This window comes from Zonotrichia albicollis, chromosome 10 (genome assembly GCF_047830755.1).
Source record: "Zonotrichia albicollis isolate bZonAlb1 chromosome 10, bZonAlb1.hap1, whole genome shotgun sequence".
NCBI classification, from domain to species: Eukaryota; Metazoa; Chordata; class Aves; order Passeriformes; family Passerellidae; genus Zonotrichia; species Zonotrichia albicollis.
The window spans coordinates 39353983-39373198 of record NC_133828.1 but is presented as its reverse complement, the minus strand read 5'-3'; the positions used below and the strand labels follow the sequence as shown (position 1 = coordinate 39373198).

Here is a 19216-nt window from a genome sequence, read left to right as displayed (position 1 = left end):
CTGCTGCCTCTCTGGGGCCACCAGCAAACTTCCAAGTTTTTCACACCCCACATGGAGCTGGTTCACGGGAAAGATGGGTTCTCTTTGTAGGCCTTGGTTCTCTTTGTAGGCCACGGTTCTCTTTGTAGGCCTTGTATTTGTAACCCTGGTTTAATCTGCTGCCTCTCTGGGGCCACCAGCAAACTTCCAAGTTTTTCACACCCCATGGGGAGCTGATTCAGGGGAAACATGGGTTCTGTCTGTAGGCCTTTTATTTGTAACCCTGCCTCCTGCCTCTCTGGGGCCACCAGCAAACTTCCAAGTTTTTCACACCCCACGCACCTGATCTTCCATGCAGAGGGCAGGGAAAGGGTGACACACAGTCTGAGGGTGATCACAAATGATTTCAGGGTTCTGGAGCATCTAGTAAGGGATTCTGGGGCATGCTCCTGACACTTGCAGTTGAAAGCAGAGATATGGAAAGAAGCAGATGGCTCCCCAGCTGGTGTCAGCACCATAATTTTGAGGGTTTTGACAGTGCAATGGCTTGTGCAGTGCCAGGAGTGCTGGCATCAGTTGGCACCCACCTTCCTCAGAAGGGAGGGGAGTCTTTGCCTGGGAGCAGGAGGGTGGGACCAGATGACCCTTTGTGGTCCCTTGCAATTTGACCCACTCCATGATTCTGTGTATTCATAGAATGTGTATTCATGAATGTGTATTCATAGAATCCCAGAATGGTTTGGGGTGGAAAGGACCTCAAAGCCCATCCAGTGCCACCCTGTGCCATGGGCAGGGACACCTTCCACAGTCCCAGGCTGCTCCAAGCCCCCATCCAACCTGGGACACTTCCAGAGATCCAGGGGCAGCCACAGCTGCTCTGGGCACCCTGTGCCAGGGCCTGCCCACTCTCACAGGGAGGAATTCTTTCCCAATATCCCATCTAACCCTTGTCTCTGTCAGTAATAACTTCACAGCTTTGCTGTTAAGTGTCAGGAGCTTGACTCTGCCAGATTTTCATGTGGGGTGAGATAGAAAATGGGCCACTGATAAGTAAAGTGGAGTCCACTGCAGCCTGCCCTTCGTGGCACGGTGAAATCAGCACCGTGAATATGACAATGAGGCCAAGCGTGGAAGCTGTGCTTTAAAAGCCGCAGGAAAAATGAGCTGGCAAAGAGGGTTACTTCTCTCGCAGACAGCTCCATCTATTGTCACATTCAGGTACCGCTGCTTCGCTAAAACCAGCTGAAATTCCTGCTTTTTGTGCTTTGAAATTCCTGCTTTTTGTAGGATGGCAGCTCCGAGATAAATTGCCCGGTATCATTATAGCATCACTCTGAGATCTGCATCGTGTTTCTGTTTGCACGTCTGCAAATTTAGGAGAGGATTTGCCAGGAATTTCCACCAGCCCTTTCCCTTCAACATTAAGCACTGTTTTAAACTATTTAAAACACATCTCCAGGGAAAACAATCCTTCAAATCATATTTTGAAATCCTTAGCTCTGCTGTTTTCATGACTCAGCAGTAAATCCATCTGCAGCAAAAAGTTGGCAAGTCTGAGGAGTCATGCCTGACATCTCCTCAAAAACAAGCATAAATTCAAATTCCTGCACCACACCTTAATTTTAAGAGGGCATAACATACCTACCTACCACAAAAGAAATCAATCACTGAGGAGATTTCAGGTTTTTTCAAAGAAAAAAAATTCCGTGCTAGATAAGAATATAGATTTATGGGGTGTTCTTTTTAATAAAATATTTAAATATTCTTGGTAACAGAACAAAATTACTGGACAAATAACTCCTGTTTCTCAAAGGATCTGCCCAGAAAGGATATCTCCTGTCATTCCTTTCCCTTTATTATCAGTGCTAAAATCCTGCAGGATTGAAGGCAGAGGACACAACATTTTATATTCTCTGTGATGATATTGCCTGGTTTGTACTGTGTCACTGCAAGGCCAAGCTTTCCTATTTCCCCATTTCTGTAAACTGTGTTTTTGTGCAGTTGCCTTCCAGCATCCAGTCACTCCATTTCCTGGGCTAATTGGGAAGGTATTTGGATCCATAAATCCCATGTGGAGCTGGGAGTGGCTAAAAAGCCACAAATTTGACTTGAGGTTAAACATCCCAAGCCTGACTTTTCAGTGCTGGGCCCCAAAAAGAGATTATGAAGAGAAGCAGGCTCTCCACCCCTTCCAGCCCTGGCACTGGGGCTTTGAGCTCCTTTTTCCAGTCAGTAAAAGTCACAATCCAGAATCACTTGGAATTAGAGGCCAGGTGAGACATCAGAGATACTCCTACACTGATTCTGTTCCCTGAAAATCCTCTCATCCTCCAGGAGGGTGTCCATACAAACCCTTGATTTCTTATACCTCCAGATTTTAATCCACCCAGAGTGATTTGCACTCAGAGTACAGCATATGATCATTTCCATCAACTGCCAAGGGTTGTTGGAAGGTGCAAACAGGGAGCTTAGCAAGACAAATGTTTAGAAACTTTATCAGAGCAGACCTCTGCACTGATAAAATCATCAGGGATCAGCACAGCCTTTCTTGTGGTGCCATGGTAGGGATGTCCCTCAGTGTGCAGCTGAGGGAGTGAGGAATGAAACTGGGAGAAGTGTAAATCAGTTATATCATAATTACAGAAATTAGTAAAGACAGGCACTGGTCATGTCTGATTTTAAGAAGTGCCTGAGATACCACAGTCACAGGCAGACAGTCTGTCTACAGCTCAAAATATCTATAAAAAAACTGTAGAATTATGCTTTAGTTCCTTATAATGATAAAAAAAAAAATGGCAAGAGAACAGATCTATTTTTCATGTTGATTAAAACAAGAAGTGGGATGATCACACAACCATAGGTATTCAGCTCAGTGGAAATCATGTTTAAATTTCTAGCAGCCCTGCCAAATATTTTAGCAATTTGATAATATAATTGAGACATTATAAGAAGAAAGATTTCTGGGCTCACATGGTTCACAGACTGGGTTGATTTATTTGTTTTTGTTGAATTAGGTCTAAAGTAATTGAAAAATAACAGCAGCTGTTACAAAGGTCAAATTCCCCAATAGTCAAAAAAATACTCAACAACCTCTGTCCTTATTTTATTGCTTTGTAGAGGTGTTCAATTAATCAGTAATGTGATTTAAATACAGTCCTAAAAAGCATCTTGTGACTTTCTTCCTCCAGGAAGACATAGAAATACCCATCCCAAAGTATTTCATTCAAGAAAACCTGGGAATCCTGCAGTACAGGGAGAAATACCTGCATGAGATTTTGCTGAATGCTGGTTTGATAGAACAGGTAAATGTACCCCATACCTACATATTGTGTTTGGTTTGTTTAGTTCACAGCCACATGTGTCTGAGCATGAGACACTGAGGTGAGAAGTGCTTTTACAGCAGTGAGGAAGTAAAAGTGTGTTTACAGATAAGGCACAAGCAGAAAGAAACCTTAGATTTCCCTGTCAAACAACATCCAGTCACATCTCAAGGCTGGGTAAGACTGGAATGATTCTGCTCTGCTTTCTGTGTGTGAGAGTGTCAGAAAGAGCAGCACTTTGGCCAAGTCAGTGCTTTATTTGTCTAACTAACTCTCATCTTGTAATTAGTCCTACTGATGCCTTGAGAATGCTGGCATAGAACAAAGACTAGACAGAGCTAAAGAATAAAGCAGGGATTTATTAGAAGGATCCACCTTGGGCAGCACAAGAGCCCAGCCAGGGCTGCACCCAAGATCAACCCAAAATGGTCACAAAAAACGACAACTGCTCACAGGGTCTCTAAATTTTGTAATTTGCATATTGGAGTTAATTGTCCCGTTACAGCTTTAGGTTATGAAGTCCCATCCTTCTTGTTTTTCTCTCTTCAGTCCATGTTGTTTGTGCTCTTGGGCCTGAGATTTGGATCATTTGTCCTTGGTTCCCAGCTAGAGCAGGAATTGTTTTGTCTCCCTACTCTGTGAGGAGAGCTCACCATACCCTAATATGAAACTCAGATTAAAGCAGTGTACCTACTAAAGCAGCACAGAATCTGAAAAATATAAAAGCTAAAACCTGAAGCATCACTACTGAAACCAAGCTGTCCTGGCCCAGGATTCCTCACTGGAGCAGGCAGAACTCGGAGTTCAGGTCAGCACAACTGCTGGCATTCACTTGTTTGTAACCTCTGAACAATGAGTGCAGTTTCCCCTGTGCAGCTACAGAGCTGCAGCTGCTGGGAGGAGCAGAAAACTGAGTTTTGGCAGAGCAAAAGTCATTACAGACAAATACATAAGCACTGCAGTGAAGGCTGCTCTGGGTTTGATATACTTTTGACCTTTTGGGAGTGGCATGTTGACCCCTGAAGTAAACAACTGTGCCTACATGCCTGGATAACTTGGATTCGTGGGTGTTGTAGCCATAAGAGACAGTGCTGATGGCCCACTTAGTCACACTGCTGCCCTGATTTCCCCAGCAGTGATTGTGCCTGTTGATCCCACAAAACAACAGAGGGAAAGTCCCCAGGGATGGAAGCAGCCCCAGGCAGGCTGCAGAGACAGAGCACAGGCTTCCCTGCTGGGGAGAGGCTTTGTTGGGCAGCTGCAGAGCTCCCCTGATGGAGTTCTCTGCTCTCCTGCTGTTGCTCTGGGGAGATCCTGTTTCAGCACAGTTTATCCTGGAGCCTTTTTGCTTCCCAGAATTCTGCTCTTGCCCCTTTCCAGTGTGGCACCCATTAGGGATGAGGTTGTCTAGTGAGCAGCCAGCTGAGGCAGAGCCCCAGGCTCTGGCAGGCTCCAGGCTGCTGCAGGGAGCCAGGGGATTCAACAAACAGCAATAAAATCACCTCACCCAGTGCAAACCCAGTGTCCTGTGCTGCACTTCCAGCTCACTCACCGCTGGGATTGCTGCAGGGCTGTCAGCACCTCTGCACCTCATCCTCTCAGGAAATCCTGGCTGCTGTGTAACCAACTGGAGCTCTCCATGTCCGTGGCACTGCTGTTAGGAGCACTCCAACATAAATCAAAACCAGCAGAGTTCATCTCAGGAATCTGCTCTGCACATGGTTTATGGGATTCTGTTCAGGAAATCTAGTCTGTGTAATTGTGTCCTAGAAAGCCCTGCTGAAAGTAAGTGCTACACAATATAAATATAATAATTAAATATGAGCTGCCTCCAGCTGGGAGATGAACATCAAGAAACACCAATTCAGCTTTTCCATGGGGAGCATGAGGGGTCTCAGGAGTGAGAAGGGGGAGTCCCTTCTCTTCTGATCCATTTTTCCCCTCTGACTCAGAGCAGCCCCTCCTTCCATTTTCAGCTGAAGAACTGTGATCCCAGCAGCACCTCCAGAAACCCTCCCTTCAGAAAAGGGAAGGAAAACATTCCACAGCCTAAGAAACTCTCCTTTTGGAAGGACAAAGCCCCATGGTTGTGTCTTTCTGCTCAAATGGATCAAGTTCAGCAGGGCTGCATGAGCCACTGTGGCTTCCCAGCAGAGCAGCTTCTCCACTTCACACATCAACAGGAGTCTCTGCTCTTTGTTTGCTAAGATACCATTTTCTAACTGGGGCAGGCAATTTACAAAACATAACTTTGCTTTGCTGATTCCCTTTTTTTGGCTGTGCTGCTGAAGGAAGTTGTCACGGCCATGACACTCGAGGAGGCCATTCGAGTGATCCAGGTGGCAGAACGGGCTCGCCAGGGCCGCGCTCGAGCCGCCTTCATGAGGAGAATTTACCTTGAAGAGAAAAGGCAAAGTAGAACACAGGAGCAACAGACTAAGAGTCCAGATGAAGCTGCCACTTGCATTCAAAAGGTGAGTTTCTTGTGTAGCAACAATTCTAGCAAAGCCACATGACAATGTTTTGGTCAGGAGAGCAGCTGTAGGCAGAAACACAGCTCATATGATGGAGAGCTTTCTGAAATGATCCTTTTTAGGGTGTCCAGCAAGGTGAAATATATAATTTAAAATTAAAAAAATGAGACAGGACCCCCCAGATGTAAGATCAGTGGAACCAGTCCTGCACTGGCAATGCAGGATGACTTTGTAACTTACACGTTGTTTTTCCATTCTGATTTTTATGACCTCAGTTGCTCTTTCTGGCCTCCCCTTGGAATTCAGTGCATCTCTGAATCCATGCCTTTTTCTGTGATCTCCAGGGGAAGAGTTCATCCCATATCTGGAAAAAAGGACAGAGGGAGGTCAGTGCTAAATTCCACAAAGAGTTCTTGCACATGAATAATTCAGACAATTCAGCCTGTTGAGAGCAGGAGCTCAGCCTAAATCTTATGTCTGAACTTCATGAAGCAGTGACAGTTTTTAGAAGCCACCCAGAGCATCATGAGGGGATAACAAACCTCAAAATTTGTTAAAAAAAAAAAAAAAGAATAGCAGATGGCAACCTGTTAAAAAGCAATAGTTTCAATGGTGTATTGTGCCTTTCCTTCCTCTATTTGTTTTTTCCTGTGTCTGCCCCAGAAGAGGAAGCTGTACCAAGGCCCATTTGTCTGAGCAGAGTTTTGTTTGCAACACAGGTCTGGCGTGGGCACAGGCAGCGCAAGGAAACAGAGAGGCTGAGAGAGGAGGAGATGATATTTCTGGGCATGGTAAGTGGGGCTGTGCCTCCAGAGCACAAAATGCCACACTCTGTTTGTTCTTCAGGCTTTTATCATTCAGCCCAAGAGAAGAAATTAATTTCTGTGATTCCTCCTATTTTAAAAGGAGTCTCCGAGGAATCCAGAGCTCAGCTGAAATGATAAATGGCACAGGAGTAGCACAATTTGTCTTCTGCTGAATGGGTTTGTGCTGTCCATACATTCTCCAATGTGTGTGGCAGATGTGGAAGCTGCCTGTGGAGAATTTGCCCTGGGTTCCAGGGAATTTGACCTAGGCATGATCAGCAAGGAAATTTTGTTAATCAGCTTTTCAGTCCTGATTTCAAGAGTGGTGAGCTGCCTTATGTCTGGAGTAGAATTCACGAAGGTTGGCAAAGCCCTCTAAAATCGTCAAGTCCAAGCATTAACCCAGCACTGCCAAGGCCACCCCTAACCATGTCCCCAAGTGCCACATCCACGCATTTTTTAACATTTCCAGGGATGGTGACTCTACCACTTAACTGGGCAGCCTGTTGCAATGCTTGACAGCCCTTAGAGTGGGCTAAAATAATTAATTTTTCCTAATATCCAATAAAACTAAAGAAGCAAAATCCTCTTCTCCCACCCCTTTGCAAGCTGCTGCCTGTGTGTGTCAAGAGCAGGGAAGAGAAACCTAAGAACTAGCATGTTAATCCATCAATATTTCTCTAAGTCCATATAAAAATAATCAAAATCTGCCTCACATCACACTGCAGAGGCACAGGGAAGTGAACAGCTGCCCATGGTCAGTTAAATGCACAGGGGTGAAGGAGAAAAATCAGAGCATCCTTTCCACAAGGAATCTGTTCCTCCCACCCCCTTCCTTGCAACAAACACCCCAAAAATAGGATAAATTCTTTACTGTTGACCTTTTTTTTGCCCCCCTCCAAGTTTTTGGAGGCACTAACAGGTGTCAAGCCTCACCCAAGTCCAGCTGCAGTAGCACTGTTGGACTAACTCTTTTTTTTGTTTAGAGATGGGGTAACTGAGAGGTGTTTAAAAACTTTTTATTTTATTTTTAGTTTTATGTGAAGGATGAGATAATACAGATGTTATAATTTATATTATTATTATTATTAGAAGCTAATTATTTCTTAATTCTAATACATGATACATGTATCCTTCTGCTATCAAATTATAAAGGTTTTCTACAAATCCATTTTTCACATAGCACAGCCATTGTACCAAGCTCTAGTAGCCCATGTACCAAGCTAAGTTCTAGTAAAGCAGCAGCACATCACAGAAACATCCAGCACTGCTCTACATTTGTTAAGTTTATTTGTGCTTCCATGGTCTACAGTTCTTAAGTGATTAATTTATAAACCAATAACTTAATTTTGATTTAAAACATGCTTTCTGCTTTTCCCAAGCAGTTTGGGGGATTTTCTTGCCCAGCAATGGACTTGCCCTTAGCTGCTTTAGAGGGTTCTGAAAACTGATTGTGCCTAGAGAATACATCTCACATCAGTTAAAAATGCCATTAATACCTTATCTTTAGGGAGGAAAATGTACATTTACCTAAGCTTTGCCATGTTAAATATGGGTGACACCTTAGGGATTACTCCTTTAGTATCTGCTGGTCTCCAACAGCTAAACAGAACCTTGGGTGCCAATTCTGCCTCTGTTTAAGACAAAATTCTCAAAGATTTTAACCAGTGCAGACCTAAATACTTGGGATGTACTGAAAATGAGTTGGAAAGGGCACCTTTTGCAGAACAAGGGATTGTTTCCTGTCAAATCCCACGATGTTTCTGTCGAGTCCTTAGGAAGGAAATGTAAATCTGGCATCAGTTATCTGAGGGTTCACAGCCAAGCCCTCATTTCATGGTGGCCAGTGTGGGAGGAACTGGAAACTAGGATGTGAACAGCCTGGTTTATGGGGAGAATAATATAATCTATATCATCAGAGGGATGAGGGGAATTAAAACCAAACACATCGAGTGCATTCAGTTCCTGACCTCCTTTAAAAAGCAAGAGAATTGATGTTTGTTCCTCTGCACTCTGACTCATTGCTGTTTATCAAGTTTATAATCAAAGCATGCTGAGAGCAAAAAATGATAACTCTAAATAAAATTTTAAAAATCCTGTTCTTCTTTCCAGGGTTTTTATATTCCCTTTCCCTTTCCATGCTGCATTCCCTTCCCTGGTCTCCAAAGGAAGCAGACATTGGTTCCCACTGATAGATAGGCAGGGAGCTCCAAAGGTCAAGTCCCTTTGATGTATGATCACGTCAGCCCTCTAAAAAATGACCACAGATCTTCATGTGTAAATATGTTGAATTTGCTTTTCTAATGCTGCACGACTTAGATAAATTAGAAGACCCAACCATCCATTACTCCAAGTCCATCCCAAAGGAGACTCGACTTTTGTTGCAATAAATATAAATTCTCTTATAATTAGGGCTTTTTTAAAAAAATGTCTGTGTTACTTTCAGACAAAGACTGCTTTGCACAAAGAGCTGATCCATCTGAAGTTCTGTGTAAAAGATTTCTGGGAAAATTCAGTTGTGTTGGCCTGAAAAATAGGAAAATAATAGTCAAACCCAAGAATTGTCCAGTCTTCTGCTTAATTCAGTGTTATTTTCTTTACTCTCTACTTGCTTCACAAAAAATTTATGTGTCTTTTCTGGAATTCGATTCTGTTTCATCTTTTGCTTGATGACAGAGAACAAGCCTATGGTAGAGAGATTTTTCTTGGCTCAAAAATAAAGCCTCATTATTATTATTATTATTTATTAAAGCCTAATTGCAGAAACAGCATGATCCCCTCAGCACCCGTTCTCCAAAGCCCCGATAAATCACACTTTGCAGTCCCAGTTTAATTTGTGAAGAGAAGCAAGCCTCCTAAGAGCACATATATCTTGATAACTGTATCCTGAGCTGCTTCCTGATCTTCCTCACATTCCTGCCACAGGGCTGTTTACTGCCAGCTCCAGCACGACCACCAGAACCACTGCTCCAGGCACAGGGTTGTGTTTAAACCACACTGATGTGGCAAGAAAACACATTGAGCTGTCTGAAAACACAGACGTGCTGTCTGGGCAAACCTGCCTTTCCTTGCTCTGCTTTACCCTCCCAGCTCAATTCAACACACCAGCTTTTTAAACTGCCCTGTTCTTCTGGCATTTATAGATTCCCTGTCACTAAAACCCCCCTGCAGAGGTTATGATTGTTGAATTTTGCTGCAGAGCTGTGTGACCTGGCTTTTGGCAACTGCTGTGCCTCAGGCTAGTGCAGGCTGCTCCTGGACCCCCCCTCAGCACTCTCCTGCAGGAAGTTATACTTTTAATCTCACAGCACAGGCTACTGGAAAGAGGAAAGGCTGGGTTCAACCTAAAACATTAGGATAAACAGTTTGCCATCAGACTGATTTATGGGAGGGTAGGAGGATGTTGGGGACTGGAGGAACAGTTGGTTTAAAGCAATTAAGTGGGAAGAACATGAAGCCAGCAAGTGCCCAGGTGGCCAAGGGCACTTCTGTGTACCTGCCCTGGGCTGCCCACTGGTCAGGCTGTTATTTTCTTTACTCTCTACTTGCTTCACAAAACATTTATGTATCTTTTCTGGAATTTGATTCTATTTCATCTTTTGCTTGATGACAGAGAACAAGAGAACAAGCCTATGCTGTGTCCAGTTCTACCTTGTTCTTCTCAAAATGTTCTGGAAGTCAGGCCAAAAAATTCCAGTCAATGCTTTGGTAAATCCACTGTTGTGTCTGGAGGAGTTAAAGTTTGCCACATGCCTTATTTTGTCAGGCTGTTCCAACATTGGCTAGTAAAAGTTGTTATTGGAGCTCCTGAGAGTTTTGTTGTTTCTGCACACCCAGAGTAAATCACACTACCTCCGCTAAACCTGCTGAGCAGGAATTAGAGGAGTCCAGGAAAACAGGGTACAGAAGGACAAGTCCCTCTCTCCACCTGCAGTGCTCTAATACATTTGCCCCCAAGCCTCTTCTCCCTGGGCTGGGCTGACTCAGAGCAGCCCCTCCTTCCGTTTTCACCAGGAGAACTGCAATCCCAGCAGCACATCTAGAAACCCATCCCTTCAGAAAAGTAAACATTCCATAGCTTAAGGAATTCTCCTTTTAGTGGCACAAAGCCTCGTGGTTCCTTCTGTCTCTTTTCTTAAATGCATGAAGTTCGGCAGGATGCATGAGCCTGTGGAGCCACTGTGGTTCTCACAGGAACATCAGGTTTTCCTCACCACACCAGATCCAGCTTCTCCTAAAGGTCCTCATAGAAACACATCTCCCTGGATATCAGACTTCCAACACGTTGCAGGACAAGCCAAACCCCAGTTTAGGGTCTCACAGCTGTGAATTTACATTTACAGAGCTCTATCCTGAAATTCCAGCCCTTCCCAAAGAGCTGGAGGTGCAACACCTGCTGCTCTGTGATTCTCTGACATGATATTTCCAACATCCTTCCTTCCTCCATATCCAAGGCCTGCCTGGATGGGGCTTGGAGCACCCTGGCTGGTGGAAAGTGTCCCTGCCCTGGCAGGGGATGAAACAAGATGAGCTTTAAGATCCCTTTGAACCCAAACCATTCCATGATCCTTTTCACATGAAAGGATCTGTGTGGTGTTAAATAAAAAGCTTTCTCTCCTTCGTACCTCTTTTAAACATACCCAAATTTAGGCATGTTGTCTTGGTTAACGCTTTATTTATATCTGAGAAAACAGGCTGCCAAACATTCCTCCTTCTCTGAATTCCTGATAAATATAATTCATTTCATCCAGTCAGAAAGAAAAAAAAATCAGCATTTCCCAGAATAGCTTCCTGTGTAAACATTATAGACTATGGCTAAATAAATATTACACAGGATTTAACAAAGTACAAACTCCATCAAGTGAAATTTAAAATATTTCATCAGCTCTTGAGAGTGGGCAGCTACAGCAGTGGTGCAGATCAGGCCTGGTTTTGCCAAGTTTAAGATTGAAATAACTTTTGCTTGCCTGGGTGTCAGCACAAAGTCCTCTGTTATTTCACATCTCAGCAGTGATAACTAATCTGTCCTGTTTTCAATAGAAATTTTAAGCCTGCTTACTTTTGAAACAGAAAGACTCTGGGAAGAAGGAATGCTAAATAATTTGGCTTTCATTGGCTGCAGTCACCCTAACAATGAAATCACTGCCTTTCAGAGCCCAAAACATGCTTGCCATGTTTAGTCAAGTTTAACAGCATGCCCAGGTATCATATCAGAAATAAACAAAACCCAAATTATGTAAACTCATCTGACCTTGCGTGTAAACCTTCAAATTTTCTTTGTCTTCCTAAAAGGTGTTACATGTAAATATATTTCTAAATATGTATGATATGAATCTCTAAACCAGCCATTTTCAGTATTTTTTTAGCAAGGCCTCCTACTACAAATGCTTTGTTTGAATGCATATGACAATTACTTTAATTGGCAAAGCCATTGGAGTGAGTCAGAGAGTAGGGAAGCTTTAATGAATGCAATATATTTTGCTTACTTGTTCCTTTTTTTTTGTGCCTAATTTAGGAATTCAGCCATATAATTGATGTGGCTATCACCATTTGTGTACTGTGGAACCTCTATTAATACAATTTTCATTTGGGGGGTTGGAACTGGATGGGCTTTAAGGTGCTTCCAACCCAAACCATTCTGTGATTTTATGATGCACAAGATAAGAGACCTCTTTAAAAATCTATTCTTCCCTCAGCCAGACAAATTATATTGAGGAAATAAAGCAAGGACATAGCTCAATCCTGCAGCAAACTTTTAAATGCAGTTTGGATCACAGTTCAAAATTCAGCAGAATCATATCATGGAATCACAGAATGATTTGGGTTGGAAGAGACCTTAAAGATGATCTCATTCCACCCCTTGCCATGGGCAGGGACACCTCCCACCTAAAGAATAAGAGTTGTAAGTAAAGAACAAGATCCCAGCTTCTCTGACAGTAGATTATTTTAGTCTACACGCCTGTGTAATCCAAACGTATAAAAAAAAGAATTTCACTTTCACTACTGGTTAAAATAAGTGACTATTACAACTACTTACTTTAAAAATATCTGGAAATTAAGCTTCTCCCCCAGAGAAGCAAACTGCAAATGTACTGAAGAAAATATTGCACAACTGGTCCATCTTTTGAAATCCTACTGTTGGGGGTGATGCTGGCTGTGGCAGAACATTTCCTGGAGCCCCATAAAACCACAGAGCATGTGCTTCAGCTCTGCTGTTCCAGGCCTACGACAAGAAGCTGTCCTAAATTAAGTACCCAGCAATAAAAGCTGCAGTAAATCTACCTCTCAGGCATAACAGGGATGTTGGCCTTCCAACGTGGAGGGAAATGAAATGTATTTATTTCACTGCCACCGAGCCTCTTGCCCTCCTAATGGAACAATTGAGGAGCAGTTAGTTCCACAGCAGGGCCTCCTCCTCCTCCTCCTCCTCCTCCTCCTTCTCTGTGAGGAAGAGCAGCCCCAGGGTGCTCGGGCAGCCTGCACACCTCTGGGTGTTTCACAATGAGCAGTACAGGCTCTGCTGGGGAGCTGGCTCAGCACCAAGGCAGGGCTTTCCAGCCAGGAAAGGGATCCCAGCAAGCAAAGCCCCGAGGTGGGCAGGGAAAACAGGCCCAGTTCTGTGGAACCACGCAGTGCTTTGGTTGAGATGGGCCCTAAAGCTCATCCAGTGCCACCCCTGCCATGGCAGGGACACCTCCCACTGTGCCAGGGTGCTCCCAGCCCTGCCCAGCCTGGCTTGGGGCACTGCCAGGGATCCAGGGGCAGCCACAGCTGCTCTGGGCACCTGTGCCAGGGCCTGCCCACCCTCACAGGGAGGAATTCCTCCCCAATACCCCATCTAAACCCACTCTCTGTCAGTTGGAACCTATTCCCCCTAGTCCTGTCATTCCAGGCTCTCTCCAGTTCCTTGTAAGCCCTTCAGATACTGGAAGGGGCCCTGAGGTTTCCGCACAAACTTCTCTTCTCCATGCTGAACATGCCCAGCTCCCTCACTGTCTCCAGATGGGAGGTTCTCCAGTCCCCTCAGCACCCACATGGTCCTTCATCCCACTGACTCACCTGGGAGCTGTAGGAAATATCTTCTCCCTTCTGCTGGTGCATCATCCCCATCCCTAAAACCTAAATTCTTTTGGGGAACGAGTAAAGAACAGAACAGAAGAATCTTAGCAGCACACTTGTGACTGATGAGTTGGAATAAAATTCTCTTTTAGACAAATGTCCATTTTGCCTTATTAATTTAAACAAGGATTTTAAAGACAAAGCCCATCAAACATTAGATAAGCCTTTTAAGTTAATGGACCATGTAGTCCTATTTTCCCACAAACTCAGGAATCTTCATAATATGTCCTATTTTTACAGCAACATCAATTATTAATATGTATACTTTTGCTGACAGAGGACCACACTAAAAATGTGAGTTTCGTTATCCAGTTCTGGGTCATTAACTGTGAAAAGCTTGTAAATATAATGGTTTATTCACATGGGAAGCCTTCATTAAGATGCATTATTCTACAACTGATGTGGCAGCATTGCATTATCAAGTTCACTGTCTCCATCTAATATTTGTAATTTGTTTCTAAATGAGTTGCTGTTTGTAGGGCAAGTTAACAAATTTGAATTTCACATGGCCAGAGAAATTTCTTAAAGATAGGAAAATGCTTCTTCCCCCAAGGAAAAGCTATTTATTAGCATCTTCCTGGAGAATGCCTCCCTTTGATTCAGAAGCAGGAACATTAGAGGCGTGGAGAGAAGGGACGTTAGAGATAAATTGGCTTTTGTCTTCCTTCCATGCACATTAGAGGGCTGTGGAAGCACACTCAGATAACTTCAGAGCTCCTCAAGAGCCACGTGGAAACATGGAGAGTTCTTCCATGATGCTGCAAGGCACAGGTCACAGGCTGGCCAGCAGGGATCCCAGCATTCCTGCTGGAATTCATCCTCTCTCTTGGCACTTTCCAGCCATTTCACTTCCTATTCCCTCTTGCGTCTTCAGATGGCCAAAGCTTTTTCAGACCTGTTTCCTTCTGAGTTCTGCTGGCTGGCAAGAGAACAGAACCTCCAGCAGGGCTGTTGGAGAGATTCTGTCTCCTTCTGAAGGCCCAGGAGCACCTGGAGGTGAACACAAGGCACACAGGTTGTGCAGTTGGCTCCTCATTCCCGAAACAGGGTTAGGAATGTGTTTTATGCTGAAACCATAAAATCATGGAATGGTTTGGGTTGGAAGCACCTAAAAGCCCATCCAGTTCCAACCCCCCCCGAATGAAAATGGTGTTAATAGAGGTTCCATGGCAAACAAAACCCTGAAACTGGTGAGGTTCATGCTTCTGTGATTATGTCAAGAACACTGTGGACAAAATAAAACAAGTTTACCAGAGCAGCTTTCTTCAAAGCTGGAAGGTATCACCTATGCTATTCATAGCTTATTTTCTTTTTTTAAAGTGTTTAAATAGTCTAAAACATTTTATATCATCAATTACTCGACAGAAGAAAAGCATTTTCTGTGGAAATTCCGGACAAATGGTAGACAACTGACAGTTCCATCCTCTGGACATCTTGTTACATCTCTTCAGCAGCTCCCACTGCCCCAGTGTCTAGGTTATGTTGCTAAATTCCCTTCCACACTTAGTTTTGTCTATTCCTCTTCTTAGTCCCTCCCTAATCAATTAATTCACTTCCTTGAGCATCCACACTCTTGGATCAGTTCTTACGTTTTTAACATAGTTCCGATTTCACTTGGCCAGCATACACATAAATTCTTCTGATGTCTCCTCATCCTTGTTTTCCTCAAGTCCATTCATTTTTTGTTTACATGACTGCATTGATTTCAAAGTGACAGAACAGAGAGCCAAGCCAGCTGTACATGCACCTGTGCTGTTTTATTTAAAAACCCAGTGCCTGTGGCACGATGTCCTCACTGCCAGCCAGTGCTTTCCTCCTGGTTCTCCTGTCCCAGAGCAGGAGCCAGCCTTGGGTTCCTGACCCCTCCTGTCTTCCCCCATGGACAGGGCACTACTCTGTGTAAGTTCGTCATCAGCCAGCCCTGAGTCCTTCAGGCCTCATTTCTCACAGCCAGCTGTGCTCCTCATGTCCTGCTCCCATCACAGCTGGAGGGTGTTACTGCCAAACAAGAAATCAGGAGGACTGGGGGAAAGAGAGAGTACAGCCTTATCAACTTCTATTCTCTTTCATGCTTTTTCTTTAGGGAAATATTGAAGGTGAATGGCTGGGGTCTTGTTCTAGAAGTAATTCTCATTTCTTCTGTTTTCTTGTAGTAAAATGGACTGTGGAAAACAACAAATTTTAAAAAAATACAACAGAGCTTCTCATAAGCTGTTCTGCAGGTTTATGTCTGTACTCCAGCCTTGGTGCTGAGTACAGCTGACAAACTCCTGTTAGCAGATGTATTGATAACTGAATGGTGCTCAGACAGGGAACTGGACAAATATTTACCCAGGACTGAGCTGGGTTTTGCCAACCAGAACATTTCCCATGGCCTTGTTGTTGTCAGCATCTGAGCCAGCTGGTTCAGAGCTACCTGGGCTATGTCCACAGCAGCTTCTTGACATCAGATATGGGCTGTAGCAATTCTCTTTTTGAGATAAGAATTTCCTAGTGCTGATCTCACACTGGCACCTCCTCTTTGCCACTTCAAACAGCTCTTACCTTGTCTGGCTTTGGGGCTGCTAAATAAATTCACAGTGGGACAAGCTGGTCATGCAAGGCCCCCTCGAGGTGGAGCTCTCAGAGGAGCTGCAAAGCTTCTGGGATGGCAGGGAGGAGCTCTGCTGCCTGTGCTGCTGCTTCTCCCCAGCTTGCTCTGCTCCCACTGCCCTTGCTGTGGCACTGGCCCTCAGCTGGCTGATCCACCTTGTTATAGTGGGAGATGAGTGACTTGAGGAGGTGTGAGGAGAGGAAGAGACACGAGGGATTATTTTCTGGTTTTTAGGGAGCTGAACTGGCTCACTGCAGGCTCAGGTGAGTGCCGGAGCCTGGGCAGAAGGGAGGGATCATGCACCCAGCAGTTGAGGTGGTGCAGGAGCTGACCCTTCCCTGCTCACCTGGTGACATTGCAGCTTTCAGTGTGCAGGCTGTCTCTGTCCATCAGCCTCCCTAAAGCTGCAGGCACCCTCGTGCCCATCTGCTGGGAATGTCTCAGGAATCCCCTGAGGATTGCTGTAACAAACAGAGGGGTTGGTTTTGTATCTCAGTCTGGAAAACAGGCCCTGTGGGGGCTCCTCTGGTTTCCAAAGGAGCCCGTGAGAGAACAGCATCACATTTGGGCTTTGTTCAACATCAGCAAGGCAGGCAATGGTGAAATACAAATAAACACTGTCAATAGTAGCTGTGTTATACTCATAAACAGGTGCTGGTGAGGGAGAAGATTGGAAACACTCAACTTCCCTGAAAACTGAGAATTGAGCAGAGGCAACATCTCAGGGTGAAAGGCAGCATTGGGGTCACATACTCAGGGAGGGAACATGTGCAGCCACCTTTCAGAAACACACTGCTGTTCTTATTTCCTCCTGAAAATTTTCTCCCTGGTGGCCTTGGCCCATTCCTGGAGCACAGTGCGAGTCACACATCCCAGATGCAGTAAATTGCTTTTCTGAATGGGGCCTGTGTGCTTGCTTTGGACACTGGGGGATCCCTCTGGGTGCTCAGAAACCAAAGTTGCTTGGCACTTATTAGTGATTTTTGGAACCTGGTGGAAGCACAGAAAACCAGGGAATAACAGATCTAAAAAATATGAGCTGGCCAAAGCTTTGACAGAGCTTTTGTCTTCATGGGAGGCCTCAGGAACTGAGGAGCACACCAGAAAATACACCAGAGCAAGAAGAATGCATTACTGAATCAGTTTGAGATGTGCCAGTTAAGGACAACTTCTGTATGCCCTGAAGTTGAAAGACCAGAGCAAAATTATATATATGTTTTTTTTCATGCAAACCAAGCTTTTGTTCACATATGCTGCCACCCATGCCAGTTACAAACTTTGAAAAGAAATAAAATTGTACTACAAAACCAGATTGTCATATTTTCTCCTCTTTTCCCTTCTTAAATTTGCCATATGCCATCAGACAATATGATTAATAATTCCCAAGTACACGAAAAAAACCAATTTGTTCCAGAATTAAGAAAACCTAAAACCACAAAGCCAGTTCACAAGTTGATTTTTAAAATGGATTTTCCTCTACACTTACGAGGTAGCAATAGCTCGTAAAACACTGGGAACATCTTAATTTTATCAATGATTGCATGTTGAAAAATGCAAAGTTTCAGCCCACCCACACAGATGGGTTTTTTCATGCTCCTGTATTTGAATACCAGAAAGACTTTCATTTTTCTCCCTCACACTACATGTGTAAAATCAATCACAGAGTAGAAATTGTTGTAAGACTTGAAACTGGCTGAGAAGCCCTTTTTTCCAAGGTTATCAAATCATGGGAAACTTGGGGAGCTGTGATTTTTGTTATAGTGGTTGGGGGGGGGGGGTGTTTATTCCTTTTTTGTTGTTGTTGTTCCTCAAGGGAAGTTGATTTCCTAAAGGAGTCTGACCAGCTGCAACAAAATACCAGGAAACCACTGACCAAGCAGTGTGCATATAAAAATTTCAGTGCACAAATTAAAAACAATACTGGCTAATTAAAAAGCTCCAATGGGAAGTCCAGACATTTGAAAATTCAATTAAAAAATTCTCTGGCACCCTTCTGACATGGATAAAGCTGGCATTTGCAGAACAGCAGCTTTCTCACCTGTCTCATTGAGATCCAGGATCCCACGCTGCAAAGGTTGTTTTTGTGCATTGCAATGTTGTTAATTAATGCTGAAATACCAACAATAGACCATTGTGTGCATCCAGGCACTTTTTATGAGCACAGGGTTGGTTTTTTTTCCTGGCTTCCTGCAAGTAAATTAAGGCTTAATCTCAGATTCACTGTCAACCTGGCATTCCAGTAAATATTAAATTTCTTTTCATTCATACTGTTTATTTTCTCCTCTCCTTTTCAGAGCCTGCCTCCCGAGTTGGAGGTAATGATCAGCTTGCAGAAAACAAATGTCCTGGAAGGTGAATTCCAGGAAAGAGCAGACTACTCCTTCGTGCATGAGCTGAGGGCAGCAGAGGGGCCCCACATCAAGGAAACCTTCCAGGAGGAGATCACCCAGTGCTTCCTCGAGTGCAGGTGAGCAGAAACACTGACCCCTGAACCATTTGCCCCACAGAGCCTGAGTTTGAGTTCCCACAAACTGCAAAGCCCATCTTTAAGGCAGTGCTGTCAGTCCCAGGTGAGGAGTTAGTTCTGTACCAGCTGCAAAGCCCAAATGCTGAGCTGGAGGATTCCTGGCCGGGGAGACCAGAGCTCCTGGCAGGGCTCAGAGGTGCTCCTTCAGTCACTGGCTGTGGGTCAGGCGCACGAATATTCAAGTGGGACACCTTCACCTTACACATTACCTTGGGCCCAGTCTTTGGAATCACAAGCAGCACACTCTAAACCTCAGGAGCAGTGACTTTTCTCCCTGAGGTTTAAGAGAGGGAACTCACTCTTCCATGAGATGGAAGGACCATTATTTGCCATAGCAAATCACATCACGTCACTGGCAGTGCCATCCTGCTGCTGGTATTAGCCATGAATCTGAAACA

General features: G+C 44.3%; 1 protein-coding gene and 1 long non-coding RNA gene across 7 annotated transcripts in view; one reads left to right on the top strand and one right to left on the bottom strand.

The window, feature by feature from the left end:
• DRC11 (dynein regulatory complex subunit 11) overlaps positions 1 to 19216 on the top strand; it is a 109126-nt gene that overhangs the window by 12099 nt on the left and 77811 nt on the right. For 4 of the 6 annotated variants that reach the window (XM_014273135.3, XM_074548920.1, XM_074548919.1 and 1 more), the window contains exons 3-6: positions 3168 to 3281; positions 5591 to 5773; positions 6493 to 6564; positions 18586 to 18758. In XM_014273135.3, the coding sequence (XP_014128610.2) occupies positions 3168 to 3281; positions 5591 to 5773; positions 6493 to 6564; positions 18586 to 18758 (542 nt within the window). The remainder of the gene's footprint in view (positions 1 to 3167; positions 3282 to 5590; positions 5774 to 6492; positions 6565 to 18585; positions 18759 to 19216) is intronic. The other 2 variants (XM_074548921.1, XM_074548922.1) reach the window with 2 other exon arrangements.
• The window catches only part of LOC113460338 (uncharacterized), an 80786-nt gene continuing 64518 nt past the window's right edge, over positions 2949 to 19216 (bottom strand). Inside the window, exons 7-10 of the long non-coding RNA XR_003382179.2 lie at positions 18330 to 18478; positions 13639 to 16752; positions 6014 to 6137; positions 2949 to 5695 (exon numbers count right to left, since the gene is read on the bottom strand). This is a non-coding gene — a long non-coding RNA (uncharacterized LOC113460338). The remainder of the gene's footprint in view (positions 5696 to 6013; positions 6138 to 13638; positions 16753 to 18329; positions 18479 to 19216) is intronic.